General features: G+C 37.7%; 2 protein-coding genes across 9 annotated transcripts in view; both read left to right on the plus strand.

Annotated features, from left to right (window-relative positions):
- dnajc6 (DnaJ (Hsp40) homolog, subfamily C, member 6) overlaps positions 1–2,969 on the plus strand; it is a 40,665-nt gene extending 37,696 nt beyond the window's left edge. For all 8 annotated transcript variants that reach the window (XM_039811402.1, XM_039811401.1, XM_039811400.1 and 5 more), the window contains one exon: positions 5–2,969. In XM_039811402.1, coding sequence (XP_039667336.1) covers positions 5–106 — 102 coding nt within the window. In that variant the 3' untranslated portion in view covers positions 107–2,969. The remainder of the gene's footprint in view (positions 1–4) is intronic.
- Positions 2,970–10,080: 7,111 nt separating this feature from the next.
- Positions 10,081–16,050, plus strand: part of lepr (leptin receptor) — a 47,081-nt gene continuing 41,111 nt past the window's right edge. The window contains exon 1 of the mRNA XM_039811755.1: positions 10,081–10,172. The gene's annotated coding sequence lies outside the window, so the exon portion shown is untranslated. The remainder of the gene's footprint in view (positions 10,173–16,050) is intronic.

A 16,050-nucleotide genomic window follows, 5' to 3' on the forward strand; every position in this document is an offset into this window, starting at 1 on the left:
ACAGGCGACAGGACAGCCCTATGAACAATATGCCAAGATGATTTTCATGGAACTAAATGACGCCTGGTCAGAATTTGATAGCCAAGGACAAAAACCTCTCTACTGAATAAATAGTGAGAGGAAGTGAGCGAGCAGAGGATGTCCCTCCTGATTATGTCATCCAATCCTAAAAATGTGTCCCCACTTCTTGTCAACATACTACAGCCGCACCCTACAACATCTGCCTTTATACCTGTGCTTTGACCCATACTTCTCTTCGCACAAACAAACACAGAACATCCAGTTGATCTGCAAATACGGAAAAAGACTTACAGAGCTCCAGTGACCAACAGTGTGACAGAACAAATGACTCCCCGTAGCTAAAATGTACCTACCTAAGGTATGTATGTGGTACAACATAGTCCTTCCTTGTTGAGTGTCCTTAGCCCTGAAACCAACCCACCAATCAAAGCAGAGTCACCGGCACGTCTAGAAAAAACAAAAGAAACGCTTGATTCAGAGGAGACAGATCAAAAGACAGCGAGATAAGAGAAAAACACATCAGGGAGTAAACTGATCAAAATTTTCACAGACTGCTCTAAATAAGGGATTCAGAGCACCAAATAGTCTGTAGGGCAAAAAATAATCATTTAACATCAATCAAGCCAGTTACCCACAAAACATTCTGTTGTGCTTTATGTGGAAATTGAATCCATGACCAGTTCTGTCATATCAAATTCACGCTTCTTCATGGAATTGAATGTTCTTAGAAGAACAGATAAGAGAAGCAGCGTTAAGTTATATGTTTTTCACTGACAAACCTGTTTTCCATCCAAAACAAGCTGTTTGGAGGTAAACATTAACAATCAAATTTAAAAAGTGCAAAAAGAATGAAAGCATATTGCTTTTAACAGTAACTCTGATTACAGGTTGGCTTCCATCTCTTATTTATTAAGTCTGCTGAGGATAATTGAAAATGAAAATTACGGGGCTCTACAATAAAAACACACACCAGAAGGCTGCGACAATTTCAGTTTCTGAGTTAATATTCATATGACAGATTAACAAAAAAGGTGTTTGTACTGTAGGAGAATGCTTTTTCATTGGTGTGTCTGATGTAATCAAGCCTTGTGTGTTTCCATGTCTGCAGGGAACTGAGGATTGTATAATGTATTTTAGGATGAGCACATGTACAGTTCCATACATGAAGCACCTCGAGGCCTCATGTGTACTCACTCGTACAGTAACATGTATTTTTGCGAGGGAGCTCTGTGAAAGCACAAACTTTTACTCGGTACAGCGTTGAAGGAAAGCCATTGTTATTTATATGTTCATCTTCATTTTGTTGTTTTGTTTATCAGAGGTTTAAATGAACTGCACATGTCATCAGCTAACTTATGTAAAGGACATGTTTGGGATATTTTAGACCATTATAGGTTAACTCATTAACTGACTGTCAAGCAAAACAAGGGAATCATTTGTAAAACTATATCACAATTTTTGAGTGTATAACCTTTTGTAGTCTGCAATAACTTTTTCCAAACAACAGAAGTGACGCTTGTGTGCTGCTGTCGTTACAAACTTCCCACAATGCAAAAAGAATCGTGGGTTGATTTTGCAAAGATGGGAAATGTTCTCATACTATAAGAGGATATATCGTAATGATTGAATTTTGTGCTTTACTGGATCTCACTTCTTCATATCTCGAATTGTTCATTTCACTCAGATCCTACATATATTTGCTGTCATTACAACACTAATTTGCAATGATTGCAACATGTTTTTTTTGTTGAATTAATTTATGTAATTTGTTTACGTTTGTGAGACATTTCTGTCACAGCACTGACACTTTTATTTATAATGATCATGCAGCTTTTTGTCTGGATGAGTAATACTTACACTATTTCATATCAACACACATGTCTGTATATGTTGCAGGTTTGTAATAATTTAAATCTAGAAGAGATATGAATTCTTTCCAAATAGTTTCACTGATATATGGAAATTGACTCCTAACATTTTCTCCTTGTGGAAAAAGTATTTCACACTCCTGGGATGAAGTCCATGGGCAAATGACAAACATGCAAAAACAAAACAAAATGTATTTACTGATTAGCAAGTCGAAACTGAAGCAATTCTGAATTTATTTTTGAATAAAATAGGTTTGATAGGAAACTCATATGATCTCATAACATCCATTTAACAACAGAGCTTTATTGTAAAGTGCTGTTGTATTCTGATGTATGACATCTGTTATAATAAAAATGTGTTTAAAGTCCATTTTCACACATGCACATTTAGCAGAATATTTGCCTTCACATTTTCATAAACTTCTTTATACCGTTTTCATGCTGTCATTCTCTCTGTTTTAACCTTGTTAATGTTTTTCCCTTTGTTGGACTTAATTATTGCCCAGGATTCCCAGTTTGTTCATCTGTGTTGAGGATGTTTACTACACTGACCAGTGGAAAAAGATTATGACTGCTCTAAAGCGCTGTTTCTTCAACTGGACAGAGCGTCTTGACTAAAATGGGTCCCTGAAGAAGACTCTTGGTCTCATGTTGAAAATGTTAAACTCTGATCTAGAGGCCACTGCTTTCTTTGGCGACTTATCAAACACAGGAAGTATGTAGTATGTGCTTCTGTGCTCTATTTACACCGAGGACCTACATGTGAAATAACCCTCATAAGCTCCCTCGCTGACTGAATTCTCTGAAATCGTACGGCTATGTTAAAAAGCTAACCTCTCTATATTGTAGTCAATGGATGTGTGTTGTTTGAAGTTGTGGTATGTATGAATACAGAATTGGATACAGACTACTGTACGTTATGTGTTTGCCTGTCTGCTGTTCAAGTATTACTAAACTGTTTAAAAATGATGTTCATGTGTTCCTTTTCAGGTCTGTTTACCATTACAGGATGTACATAATGATCAAGTGCGGTGCACAAAAATAAATAGTAAACAGAAAACAGAGGCAGCATTCATCAGATATTGTGTCTCTTGGTGTTTCTTTTTTTTGATCACTAGAGGGTAGCAGTGTACAACATATGAACTACTCTGCAGCGTGCTCGCTGATGAAACAAGTACTCAGATCACTTAAGTAAAAGTACAAATAAAACTATCCCATTACAAGTAAAAGCCCTCAACAAAATCCAGTAAGTAAAAGTACAGAAGCATTATCAGCAAAATATACTTAAAGTATCAAGTCAAAGTACTTGTTCTGCAAAATAATGCGCCCTGTGACTGATGTATTATCCTATATTACATTATTAGATTGTTACTGAGGCATCAATGCTTAAATGTGATTGTATTATTGTAGCTGGTTGAGGTGGAGCTAGTTTTAACTGATTTATACTGCTACTTTATATAGGTATTTTAGTTGAGTGGTTCCAACGTAAGGGTCAGGCCCCTCTAAAGTGTCACAAGATTAAATTTGAGGGATTATGAGATGATTAATGGGGTTGGACAAAAAACAACACTGATACACAAATGTATATTCATATTTTAGACTTTCCTCCAATGTTTGGATATTTTTACTTCAAATATTTATTTAAATGGCATCATCTTAGAAGTTTAGAGGGCCAATCACACTGGTGGAAGAGCTAAAAACTCCCATCTAAAATGTCACAAGGAGCCCCAACCAGACACTGCCTTTTCCCGAATAAGTTTGGGAACCATGAGTTTAATATTTTACAATGCACTGTATTTTTTAAGCTTTTCATAATCGGAAAGGAACTACCAACTATGGCTGTCAAACAACAAAGAGGAGTAGGAGTATAAAGTAACATAATGGAAATATGACCTAAAAATTTTACTTAAAGTACAGTACTTGAAAAAATTATTTAGTATGGGAGATGATCCCTCTCAGTAGAATTTATGCATTTACACACTGGTGGTATTGAAAACATACTGTAACAAAAAGTTGCATTACAGTGCTGCTGTTCACAACTTAATCTCCTCTCATACGTAATCAGTTAGGGACTGGTAAGTTCCCCCCCCCCGGGGCTCAGATCTAGGAAAAACAGGACTGCAGTGTCAGTGTTCGACTCTCAAGGAGGAATTTTAGGGTAATTGAAAATAACTCCCTCCAATCAGTGATTCATTTTAAATTAAGGTTGCTGTTGCACTCTTCAGTTTTTCCCTCCTCAAACTCGCTCTCCTGACTCACTTCCTGAGACAGATTCAGCTCTGATGGATGTAGACCATTGGCATTTTTTCATCATATCCTACAGCATTAGGCACATCTAGATGTCAAGCTATTACACATACAAAAAAAGAGTATTAAATACACATCTTGATACCAGCGGGGACATGGATGTCCTTTGGAATAAGATGAATGTAGACAAGCATGTGGACATCTTCATGAATGTCACCTCAAAAGGTTAAAGTTGCTGCTGCTAACTAATGGTACATAACTGAAAAGGTGACTCATCTGACCAAGACAAATTCTGTCCGCCCACTGAAAGAAATCAGCATCGCATCCCTCCTGAGGTACATATTGTGGGCTTATAGATTACAAGTGAATTCAAGATTTTACTTACAGTATTTATTGATGGATCATATTGTATAGTAATCGGTGGTGGTATATGTGCATCTGTGGCTGATTATCGCTGTCTGACATTTTTTTTACTTGAAGAGGCAGTGTTTTGAATAAATTCACGGTTCACTTGGACCGGACCAGGTGCACCTTGCTTTCACACAATAACGGATTGTGTGAAAGCAGAACTGTTCTTCTAAAGGCTGTGAAGTTGTGAAGGTGGGACCTGAATAAATGATGCCTCTCACTAAGTCAAGCACTACTGTCAATTTATCCATGAAGGCACTTAACCCCTAAGTGCTTCACTGCTCACTAAAAGACCTCCTGCTGGAGCCTGCTGTGACCGACTGTGTGTCAGCGTGATCCTGTGAAACCAGATGTGTCTGGAAAACAGTGCTGCTCTGCTTAAGTACATACTGTACAAATAAACAAGCTTTAAAAAAAGAAGCTAACTTAGAGTCGTTGTACAAGCACACTAGTATGTACTGTTGTTATCTTATCTTAACAAGGCAGCTGACTGGCTGGGAAACTCTCATGTCTCCAGAGATGCTTCTCCTACAGTCTTATTAGGAACTTAAAAGACATGTTTTCACATGATCTCTCCAGAAACAGTCATTAAAATAAATTGATTCGTGGATGGTTAATTTGTCTGAAAAGTCTCCAGTTTTACTGTTCTTTTGTGTTGCGTGCAGGACACAGAGCTTTGTATCAAAACTGAATATGGAGAATGTGGTCATCAGTGAATTGAGACAATTTCCAAAATATCAATAATAGACATGCAGAAACATATATTTAATGCAAAAATACTTTGTTTGAAAGGTGTGTACGTACACAGTTTAATTTACAAAACAACCCAGCAGATTTTTACCATCTTAGTTTAGTGTGTTAGCATGAAAGCATGATGATTTGCTACTTCACACTTATTAGTGCTGCTGAGGCTCATGGGAATGTCTTTAGTTTTGTAGGCATTTGCTCATAAACCAAAGTGTTGGAGTCATTAGGCTTTCATAGATGCAGAACATGAATCTCTGTACCAAATGTCATGGCAATCCATCCAATAATTGTCGAGACATTTCACTCAAATTAAAAAAGTATCAACCTCAGGATGGTGCTGAAGGAAAAGTCAGGGGATCACATCAAGTCATCAGGACACATTGTCTAAGAAACACTGATGTCTGTACCAAATTATGTGCCAATCCATTACAGTGAGTAGATGTTGAGATATTTACAGTAACTTGATAAATGGAATCCTCTTCTGGGCATCATGGATGTCTGTACAAAATATATCAATACATCCGATAGTTATATAGAATATAAGTTATATAGATAGAAATATTTCAGTGTGGACCAAAGTTGAGGACCAACTGACCAACAGACCAACAGACCAACTTTGCTGTCTCTTTAGAGCACAAACTCAAGGCCCAGGGGCCAAACCCGGCCCCCCTTGCAGATTTTAATCTGGCATGCATATCATTATAGGTCCACAATAAATTTTGTATAATGAAATAAGTTTTCGCTAGTTGTCGCTTTTTCACTTTGTTCATAGTTTTTCCCACTTTTTCCTATGTTTCTTTCCAATGTTTTCTCATGCTTTATTTTTTTGATAGCTGAATTACTTTTTTGGGACTTTATGTTGCGAAGCTGTAAGTGAGAAGACTGTATAAGACATGCAAAAGTACAGTAAAAGATGTTTGACTTTTTCGATGAAATAAGTCTGAATGTGCTTCTTATTTTCCAGTGTGGCCCTTAGTGAAATTGAGTGTGACAACCCTGCTTTAGAGCTACATCACAAGCAAAAAAACAGGAAAACAGCCTAATTTATTATTTAATCCATTGTCTCTAGTTATATTTCTCATTATGTTTATCAGGAGACAGGCATGACATGTATTTTTAAGTGCTCTCTGGCCTCCACATACTGTAGCAAGACCTCAGTGACATTGTATTAATTTGCCTATGACCTGCGCTTCCTACTTTACTCATAATCTCAAATACATCACTGACGTCAAGTGGTTAAAATGCAGCCATTACAGACTCATTCTCAAGGTTCTTTTGTGGTTGGTGGGTTTCTGACCATGGGGGTTGTCGACCAACAAATCATGTTTTAGGGAGCTATTTTGCATACCATGGATTAGAGCCACATGTTTTATGTCTTCTGAAGATCAAGGGTTTCATTATGATAGTTTAATGAGTGAAATGTTTTATAACTGCTGCTCTCTTTGTGCTAAATCACACACTTTCAGTATATAATTCCACACAATTGAACACACTTCCTCTGCTGTCTTTTAAATGCAGTTAAACATATCTCTGAGACAGTAAAGTGCTTTGATATCACAGTCGTAAACTACTATATAAACTCTCCTATAACTACATGTGGTGACTTGATAAAAGGGAGCATTTTCCTTCAAGTTCTATGTGATGCAATACAAGTGAAGGATATTGCTATGTGTGTTTGTGTGTGTGTGTGTGTGTGTATGTGTGTGTGTTTGCGCGTATATTATAATTCTTGCATGCTAAGACAGATACAGTGTGGGTGGGTGCATATTTCAGGTGCAGATTTCACACAGGAAACAGAAACAGAACATTTTATTTAGTTTCAACATTTGTCTTTTGAATTTCCTGCTCTATTGCTTCTTTCACAGCCGAGAACAAGCTACAGTACAGCACAGTATAGATAGTGAGCTGATTTACTGATGTATACAATTTAAACCCTAGTAGATTATTCACATTTGATAGAGATGATCTACTATATGTAAATCCTACATAATCGATACCTCTTTCACAAGACCACACCATGCATGGTATAAAAGTACAGTAATTTAATTTGGAATAGCCAAAGTATACAGGAAGGTAGGTAGGTGGGAGGAAGAGAGTTGAGGAGAGGGATGAAAAAGGGGGTTGAACGGAGTTGTTGTGTGGCTGTAACGTCTGGGAACCCGGGGCTTCATTATTGAGATCATACTTCCAAACAGTAAGTGAAATCATTATGTTACTGGATGGATTTAACCTTCAAATGCATAGACTCAGGACGATATTACACCATATTTGACACTTGACATAAAATGACATATAAAATAAGTTTGTAGGGAAAAAGAAGAAGAAAAATCCACGCCAGGGTTGAGGGAAGTCAGGGTGGGCGATTCTCATTTACATATTGACAATGACTTTGGTCGACGTACCTGATGAAAGTCATAAAAACCCGGAAATATCACAATAAATATTTTTACTTTTAATAAAAGCATTTTTTTTAAATAAGATAAGTTTTGAGAAGTGATTTAAAAGATTTTACTGATTCTGCAGCCTCAGATCTGCGCTCTGGCTCATAGGGGAGAGAAGCTATAACAGGGCTGATGATCTTGTCTTCTAGTATTAAAAGTCGAGCAGCTGTGTTTTTTACCAGCTCAAATGATAAAAAAATGACTGAACGACTTTTTTAAATAGTTTTTCAAATTAAATGTCACTGTATTATCACACCCAGGTGACATTTGTGACAGGAAGCCAAGATGTTTTCGTAGAAGTCCCTTCTATATGTCAAATCTCTTTATAACATTGTTGTTTGACTCTAAAAAGTTTATAGTTTCCTGTTTGGCTTCATTTTGTGTCCTGAATACTGTAAATTAGCACAGACAAAAGGATGGGATGAAGAAGTCTCTTTATGTTAGCGTACTGTCACAGTAACATGATGGTGCAGTGCCAGTGTGTAAGTTTACTGCCGATCAGCACTTTATTTTATATTGTAGGGTTAGTATAACAATAACTCTGAAAATGCAGATGTCCTTAAAGCAGCAGATAATAATTATAATAATAATAATAATATCATTGTGCTAAATGATCAATTTGATTTACTGTGCAGATGCCAAAAAAGTCATTGATATTTTTTAAATTGCCATACAATAGTTTATACTGTGTTGTACACAGTCCACCAAACACAAGTTATTCAGCACAGTGATCAGAAATAAATCATTGTTTTGTGATCATTGCAACACGGCTGTGTGGGTCCAATTCTGCTTATAAATGATCTCTGATGATGATATTATTTAAATTTGTAGCTTAATCTGGGTTACTAACAGTAAGTGAGTGTTTTTTCCAGACCTGACCTATGTTTTTCAGAACGCCCATTCACAAAGGTTAAAGCTTTATAGCTTTTTTCAAACCACTTCAGGTGTCATGCAGGTCAATTTCCTAACACTGCTGAGCTTTGGTATCTTACTGGCAGTTTAAAAATAGTGGCGTCCTCTTTGGCTCTGCCACTTTACAAGCATGGATTAAATGTAACTGCAGCTGTGATGGAAACTAACAATGGCACTATGAGAATAACTTTTTACAGGCGTTTAGAATGGCTGTTGTTGGGGTTTGTTGCTATTTGCTTCTGAAATTATACTTGCTACTTCTTGATTGTCACTTTTAATGGCGATTGCAGCCACAGTTGGTAAATTTCCAGATGGCATGATAGAAGTGTAATCCTGAATTGTGATTCATCATTCCTTTGCACATTTCTTTTTTGGCCACTTGGGCACAGCCACTGACGTCCTATAACGTTGTTGTGGTGAACGTGTTAGCCACTCATTTGTCTATTTACACATCCAGCAAATACAGGATAACATTAGCATTTCTTCAGAGTCAAGTTTCTAACCACATGATGAATTGAAGTCAGTATTCACTCTCCTTTTAGTTTTTATTCTCCACCATCTCCCAAGGGAAATATCTGGCTCTTCAGCTACATGCTAAATGCTCCACTATGTTTAGTTAGTTAGTTGCTAACTGTGTTTGTGTACAGTGGCTTTTTTTTTTGTTGCTGAAAACGGCTGCCTGAAAACATTGAGAGAGCGGTGAAAATGAACCAAAACAGTACAATTGTGGCATGAAAAACCAAAAGAATGAGCAGCTGAAAGATGCTAAAATGCTGTGTAGAGCTGAGGGGAACTTCAGCGTCAGTTGATAATTCTCAGTGGGTTCATCACTACAAGCGATTTCTTTCAATTTACACATAAAGATTTGACCCATTGTTTATATTAAGAATATATTATAGCAGCTTTAATATTTGCCTCCGTTGTAGTCTGCGGACACTCAGTCCTTTGTCACCTTAAAACAGCATGCTACTCAGTCACAGTTATAGTTACACACACACACACACACACACACACACACACACACACACACACACACACACACACACACACACACACACACACACACACACACACACACAACACACAACACAGGAACATAGAAAACTCCTCTGTACCATCTGAGGGGAAAATTTGAGGCAACCACTGACAGAAGGGTCTGCTTGTATGCTTGTGTTTATCTAAGACTCTGTGAAATTCCCTTCTGCCAACAGCTACACTGTACATATCCAGTCCGTGTACATAAACACAAAAATAGAGATGGCTTTCAACCAGTAAACTCAAACCCCCATCTACACTTACCTGCAGTGCAAACACATGCATGCAACATCCTGGCCTGTGTGCGGTGTTGTGAGTGATTGGTGTGTATTCTGACACCGTGGTTTAGAAATAGCCCCTCATGCCCAGAGACGCAGTGGTCCACATAAAGCTCTCTGTCTGCTACTGCAAATGTTCAGGATATCAGCTGGAAGGAAAACTTTATTTCCCATGGTATACTTAAGACTTCAGGTCTGATTGTGCGGAGCAGCTGGTGAGTCATTTCTCTCAACGTTATATTACAACTTTTCATAAGAAATGGAACAAAAGCTGTGAGGTGAATGACTCATGCTGCCCACAATGAATTACACTTGATTTGACAATTACAACATTGTGAGATTGCTTACTGTTTTAATTCTGAATGTCTGGAGTTGTGTCACAGTTTGTGAGGAGAAATTACAAACAAAGGATCAACCTTGTGTTGTTCTTCAGTTACTATTTCTGGTCTTTGTCACTTCTCTCTGGTTTCCTTTCTCTAATTAATTACCCTGAAGTCTTTGTTGCAGTCTATCTGCTGCTGTCTCTCTCCACGTTGTTGCTTCACCTCCATATATTTTGCTTCAAACTTGAATGACGCGGTACAACGAGAACCACAGAGAGAATTCAATTATTATTTTGATGTAAGTTAGAAGTTGTAGTTAGTTCTAGATTTTAGGAATTAGATAATTTTTCTTTCCAAGAGTGAAATGATAAAATCTCTTATATCTGTGTGTTAAACATGGCGCTGGAGGGCGTGTTTAGCCGAGCTCATAAAGACTGAAAGAAGGGGGAAACAGCCAGTCTGGGCTCTCTCCTTTTTAGAAATGTTTCTACCAATCCCGCTAAAAGCCCACTATTTAACATATTATATATTGTTTCTTTGAAATGTAAAACATTGTGTATAAAAATTAGGTTTTATGGGGAGTTATGTGCTGCACTATTTCTTGGAGAAATGACTTCCTGGAGTCTTGTTGACAGATATAACTAAAGGGTTTGTTGTTGTTGTTGTTTTATTTTTACCAGGCTAAGCTTACTGTCTGCTGGCTCTTATCTAACAGACAGATAATCATAGCAAGCACATAAACATATTTCCCCAAAGTCCTTTATTGAAAAGACGTTGATATTCTCATGTCACTCAAAAGCGAAATGTTGATAAAATATCGCAGCATGGAGCTTTTATTGAAGCTAATCTAGTCAAAATTTGGTCCTGTGCCTTACCTTGCTATCAGACTTTTGGGTGTAAAAACAGTTCTTCTTAGAGTAAATTATTTCTCTAACATATTTCAGTTCTGTGCATTAGTTCAAAAAAGGCCATTTTCCTCCACAGTGAAAACCGCCCTTGTGTTTAGACTGCAGTATCTTCGGCCACAGACACATTTCAGACGAGCCTCGGGCAAAAGCTGACCAGTCTGGCCTCGATCGACAGACTAGAGACTCTGTTTTTTTTAATCTGTGTCAGAGCTAACAGCAATGGTCATTTGGCAGGGGAGAAGGGCGGGGGGCATTTTGCCGCCAAATTGACCATTTGGTTTATTCAAACTAGAAGTGCAAAAGGTGAGACTATGATCACAGAGATCCCCATGGTGATGGCTGGCTTCTGTACTGTGCTGTTTGCTCAGTTGGACCTCTAGGGCTGAATTTACACAGGAGCTGAAAGTGTAAGTGATTATTTAACCCTGTGCTGCTCCAGTTGATCTTCATGTTCACACTTACGGCTGTAGGACACTCAGCTATTGTCCTCAGTATTTGCTTTGTTGTGTTCAGCAAACTTGGAGGGCAGGATTTCTGCACCAGAATTGTATATACACTATAGTGGGAAATAAACCAGAAATGCTTTATTTCATGATTGCATTACATACTATTTCCTAGAAATAACTAACCTTAATCTCATACTGATAACAGGGAAGAAAAGTTGTCAATAAGAGGTTGATGAATTTCCTTGAAACAGCTGCTCCATTAAAAGAATAAATCAAAAACTTTCAGGAATAAATTGAATGGCTATATTATAAAAACAATCCGAATAATTAAAAATATTTAGAGAGGTACAAAATCATATGAGTTGGAAATCTTGCCAAATCTGGAACTGAATAACCATATCAATAACTATGTACATCCATTTATTCTCTATGCTTGCTTATTGGTATTCAAGGGCACAGGGAGCTGGAGGAAGGGCTAATAAAGCGATGAATACATATACACTCACATTCAAACATTAAAGTTTCCACTTTAGGCTACATGTCTTTGGACTGGCTGCACTTTACCCCAGACAACAGATTTCCTCTAGTGCCATAGGGACCCTGGGTTCAAGGTTTAAGGAATTACTGAGACATTCATAACTTAATTTACTGTAATTAGCACATTATGACCAAATGTTTTGGAGCTCTTAGGCTGTCACCAAATGGTTTTGCCTCACTTGTTGTTTGTGGGGTTTGGTGATAATGCTTTTAGAGGCACAGCAGTGCAAATATTCTAGGAAGACTCTCCATGTTGGTGTATTCATTGTGTTGCTTCCTCTCCATTTTTCCCATTTTCTGTCATTATTGCTATCCACTTGTTTTTTATCTATCCTCCATGTACAAGCACTCTCACCACTCCTGTTTCTCTTGCACTAATTCACCCTTGCTTCCTATTTAGGGTTGTTTTTTATTCTGTGCTATGTTTTGGAATAGAACAAAAAGCTGGAAAAAAACAACAACATACTGGACATGAACTAATATAATTATGTTTGTATGCATGTCCCGTACAATTGTTAAACTGCATGTTTGCCGTCTCTTGCTTTTTTGAACCCCGCTTTTGTTAACTATCATTTAGAAATCTGAAATCCTCTAACGACAAGCTGTGATGAAGGAGCAGCGTGATTAAAAAGAAAACAAACAAAAAAGGTAAAATATGAACGGCCTCAGGCTGCAAATAAACAACTCAAACCCCATGTTTACACGTTTGCTCGGAAACATTTGAATGAAAAATAAACAAAACAACATAGGTGATATGATGGCCTCAGCCGGGGGAGTTTCATTCATTAACTGCAGGTGTAGTGCTTTCATTCAGAAAAACACTGTACAAAACGTCAGTACACTCAAATGAAACTTTATTGCCATGCTTTATGACCTAAGAGCTTTCATTTTAGAACAATGAGAGCGTTTGAATCGCTCAAGGTGGCAAACCAGGTTGGCAGAGAGACATTAAGGTAGAGATCAAAGTGTGACTCAGAGAGAGAGAGAGAGAGAGAGAGAGAAAAAAAGAGAGAGAGAGAGAGAGAGAGAGAGAGCGCTGCCTAGATGTTATTGCCTGTTGCTTGACTGATGCAGACTGCTTTAGTGTGAGCGCGGCGCTGAATGAAAACATTAAATCATGTGCAGACATAAGTAGGTGGTTGGGGAGTGGGTATTGAGTGGAAACTAACTAACTAACTAACTCCCATTGGCTTGATATGAAAACAAATCCTGCATTTCTCCATCCTTCTGTCTTCACTTTCCATGACTGTCATAAGTTATATCAGACATTTAAAAAAAACAAAAAAACAATCTTAAAGCATGTATTGCTGAAATACTTGCTTAACAGAGTGCATTTGGTGGTAGCGGTACTGAATCTTAGCATCGTTAGGATTGGATAAATGTTAGTTTTGTTGTACCTGCGCTATTGATTTAATTCAAAATGAAACCTATCTTTAAAACAACAATTAATAAGCAACTATTCCACAAAACCAAATCTGTATCATGTTTGTCTTTATACAGTTTAAAGGTGAGTGAAACAAGCACTAAATGATAACAGCAGCACTAAAGATTGTAATTTACAGTGATTGATACATTTGCTCTTGAATTGAATTGAATTTGATAAAGACATCAAGAGAGAATTGCATCAATTGCATCAGTTTCTTCATTCATGCTTCACCATCAGCATTCATCAGTTGCTTGGCTACCAGCTGACTGGTAACATCCAATCATGTTTATAGAGGTGCACAGACACCTTTACAGTAATATCTTGACACTATTACTCTTCAGATACATCATGTAGCTCCCATTCCGACCACACCTCCACTGTATATGCTACTCTAAGTTTTATGGTATTGTTGACTTATTATGTTCTAATGGCCATTTATGTTTTTTTTTGTCTTTTCCACCAAATCCATCTTTTTAACCACGTGCCACAAATGATCAATTCCTTGTGCCTCATGTCTGTCACAAATCCTGTGAATTTAGATGTGAATAGATCATCATCATTACCAAAATTTCATTTTCTCCCACGTTTACTGTAAATTGCTATTTAAATCTCAAAGTGACAGTGTGAGGAGTAATTGCTTAGCACTTCTTCTGTACATTGTGTTAATCCCAGGCCTCAGCTACAATCCCTCAGGGATCAGCTTGACCTTCCTTTTAACAGATGCTGTGAAGCTTTTTTTTTTGCCTCCTGAGCAAACTCACTCTTAGCTGTATTTGAAGACCCTTAATCTGCATATTTTCAATCAGTGTGCAACTGTTTGTGATATTGATCAGTAGTGGGATAACAAACAACTAAGACGGACACATTTTCAGTTTTAGTGCGACTTTTGCGGCAAATTAAAAACAGATAGAAAAGACAAAAAGAAATACAATTCCTTAAACATTCTAATGACAACAAATTGACACTAAATCAGTGGGCATTTTGGAGATCCCAAGCATGTTGCTATGACAAACTATCTTTTCCTCTGAATGATGTATGTTTAATCACAAGCAGCAGGGAGGACCAACATTGCTTACAGTAACATACATGTAAAAAAGCAGTCACAAAATGACATTGAGTTGATAGCACTAACACAGCCTCGACCTGCCACCACATGACAGTCCCCTACTTGACGCCCCCAGGCATTTCTTCATTGTGTTGGCTTGGAAGAGACGGCTCACTACGTTTTAGATAATAAAATCTGATGACGCACATGCTTGGCATTGAGACGCCTCAGCACTTTCTCTCTCGTTCAGCCTTTCTCTCTAATTCTTTCCATATTTGTTTTTTTCCCCCTGGGAAGATGGAAAGAAGAGCAGAATCAATTATAATTTGACTTGGCTCTCAAAGGAGAAAATGTATGAGTACATAACCTACTTGGTGTGGAATAAGTGACAGAACAGTTGTGTGTGTGTGTGTGTGTGTGTGTGTGTGTGTGTGTGTGTGTGTGTGTCTGGTGGAGATTGTATCCCAGGGAGAGACTGTGATTGTGGTTTGATGAGTGACTCCATCACACTCTGATGATGGGGTTATACAGTGCAGAGAACAAGCTCATTTCATCACATCATCGTGCACACACGGCTGCAGATTGTGTGCTGATGAGTGTTTATGACGGAGTGTGCGTAAGACAGAGAGAAAGGGAGAGGTAGAAAGAAAGAAAGAACCACAAGATGAATAAGAAATGCTCATCTCAGCCCTCAGGCTCGTTCCTTTGGTCTCTGATGCTTGAGTGCTAGCCCCCACAGACCTTTATCTTAAGCCTGGTTATTGCTGTTATCCACTCACATCTGGCACTAGTGTGTGTTGTTCATGTGTTGTGCATCCACAAACCCCAATGACGACAGCTCCTTGTGTTTTCCAGGGCAGTTTTTGTGCCAGCGGATGAGTATTGTCACTAATAAGACCAATTTAATCTATTATCTATTATTCCGACACAAAGACAGCTTCTTTCCCCAAGCAGTCACTCTGTTGAACGCTCAGAAATAGCCCCCCACCCTTACACTGAACAATCAATCTGTTCTGCTCATCTACCTCATGTATATTTCAATCTTACAATTACAATATTATTATTCATATATTACCATTGATCTGAACTGCCTTGCACTATATTTATATTTAAATCTTAAATCTCAGACTATACTGATATTGCACTATTCCTTCCCTCTCTTCAATTGTTACTGTATATTTTTTTGTAAATTTGTAAATTGTATTGTATTGTTAATTCAATTCAATTCAATTTTATTTATAGTATCAAATCATAACAAGAGTTATCTCAGGACACTTTACAGATAGAGTAGGTCTAGACCACACTCTATAATTTACAACAATTCCAGAAATTCCCCCAAGAGCAAGCATTTAGTGCAACAGTGGCGAGGAAAAACTCCTTTTAGGAAGAAACCTCGGGCAGACCCAGG

The sequence above is a fragment of the Perca fluviatilis genome, chromosome 9 (genome assembly GCF_010015445.1).
Source record: "Perca fluviatilis chromosome 9, GENO_Pfluv_1.0, whole genome shotgun sequence".
Lineage (NCBI taxonomy): Eukaryota > Metazoa > Chordata > Actinopteri > Perciformes > Percidae > Perca > Perca fluviatilis.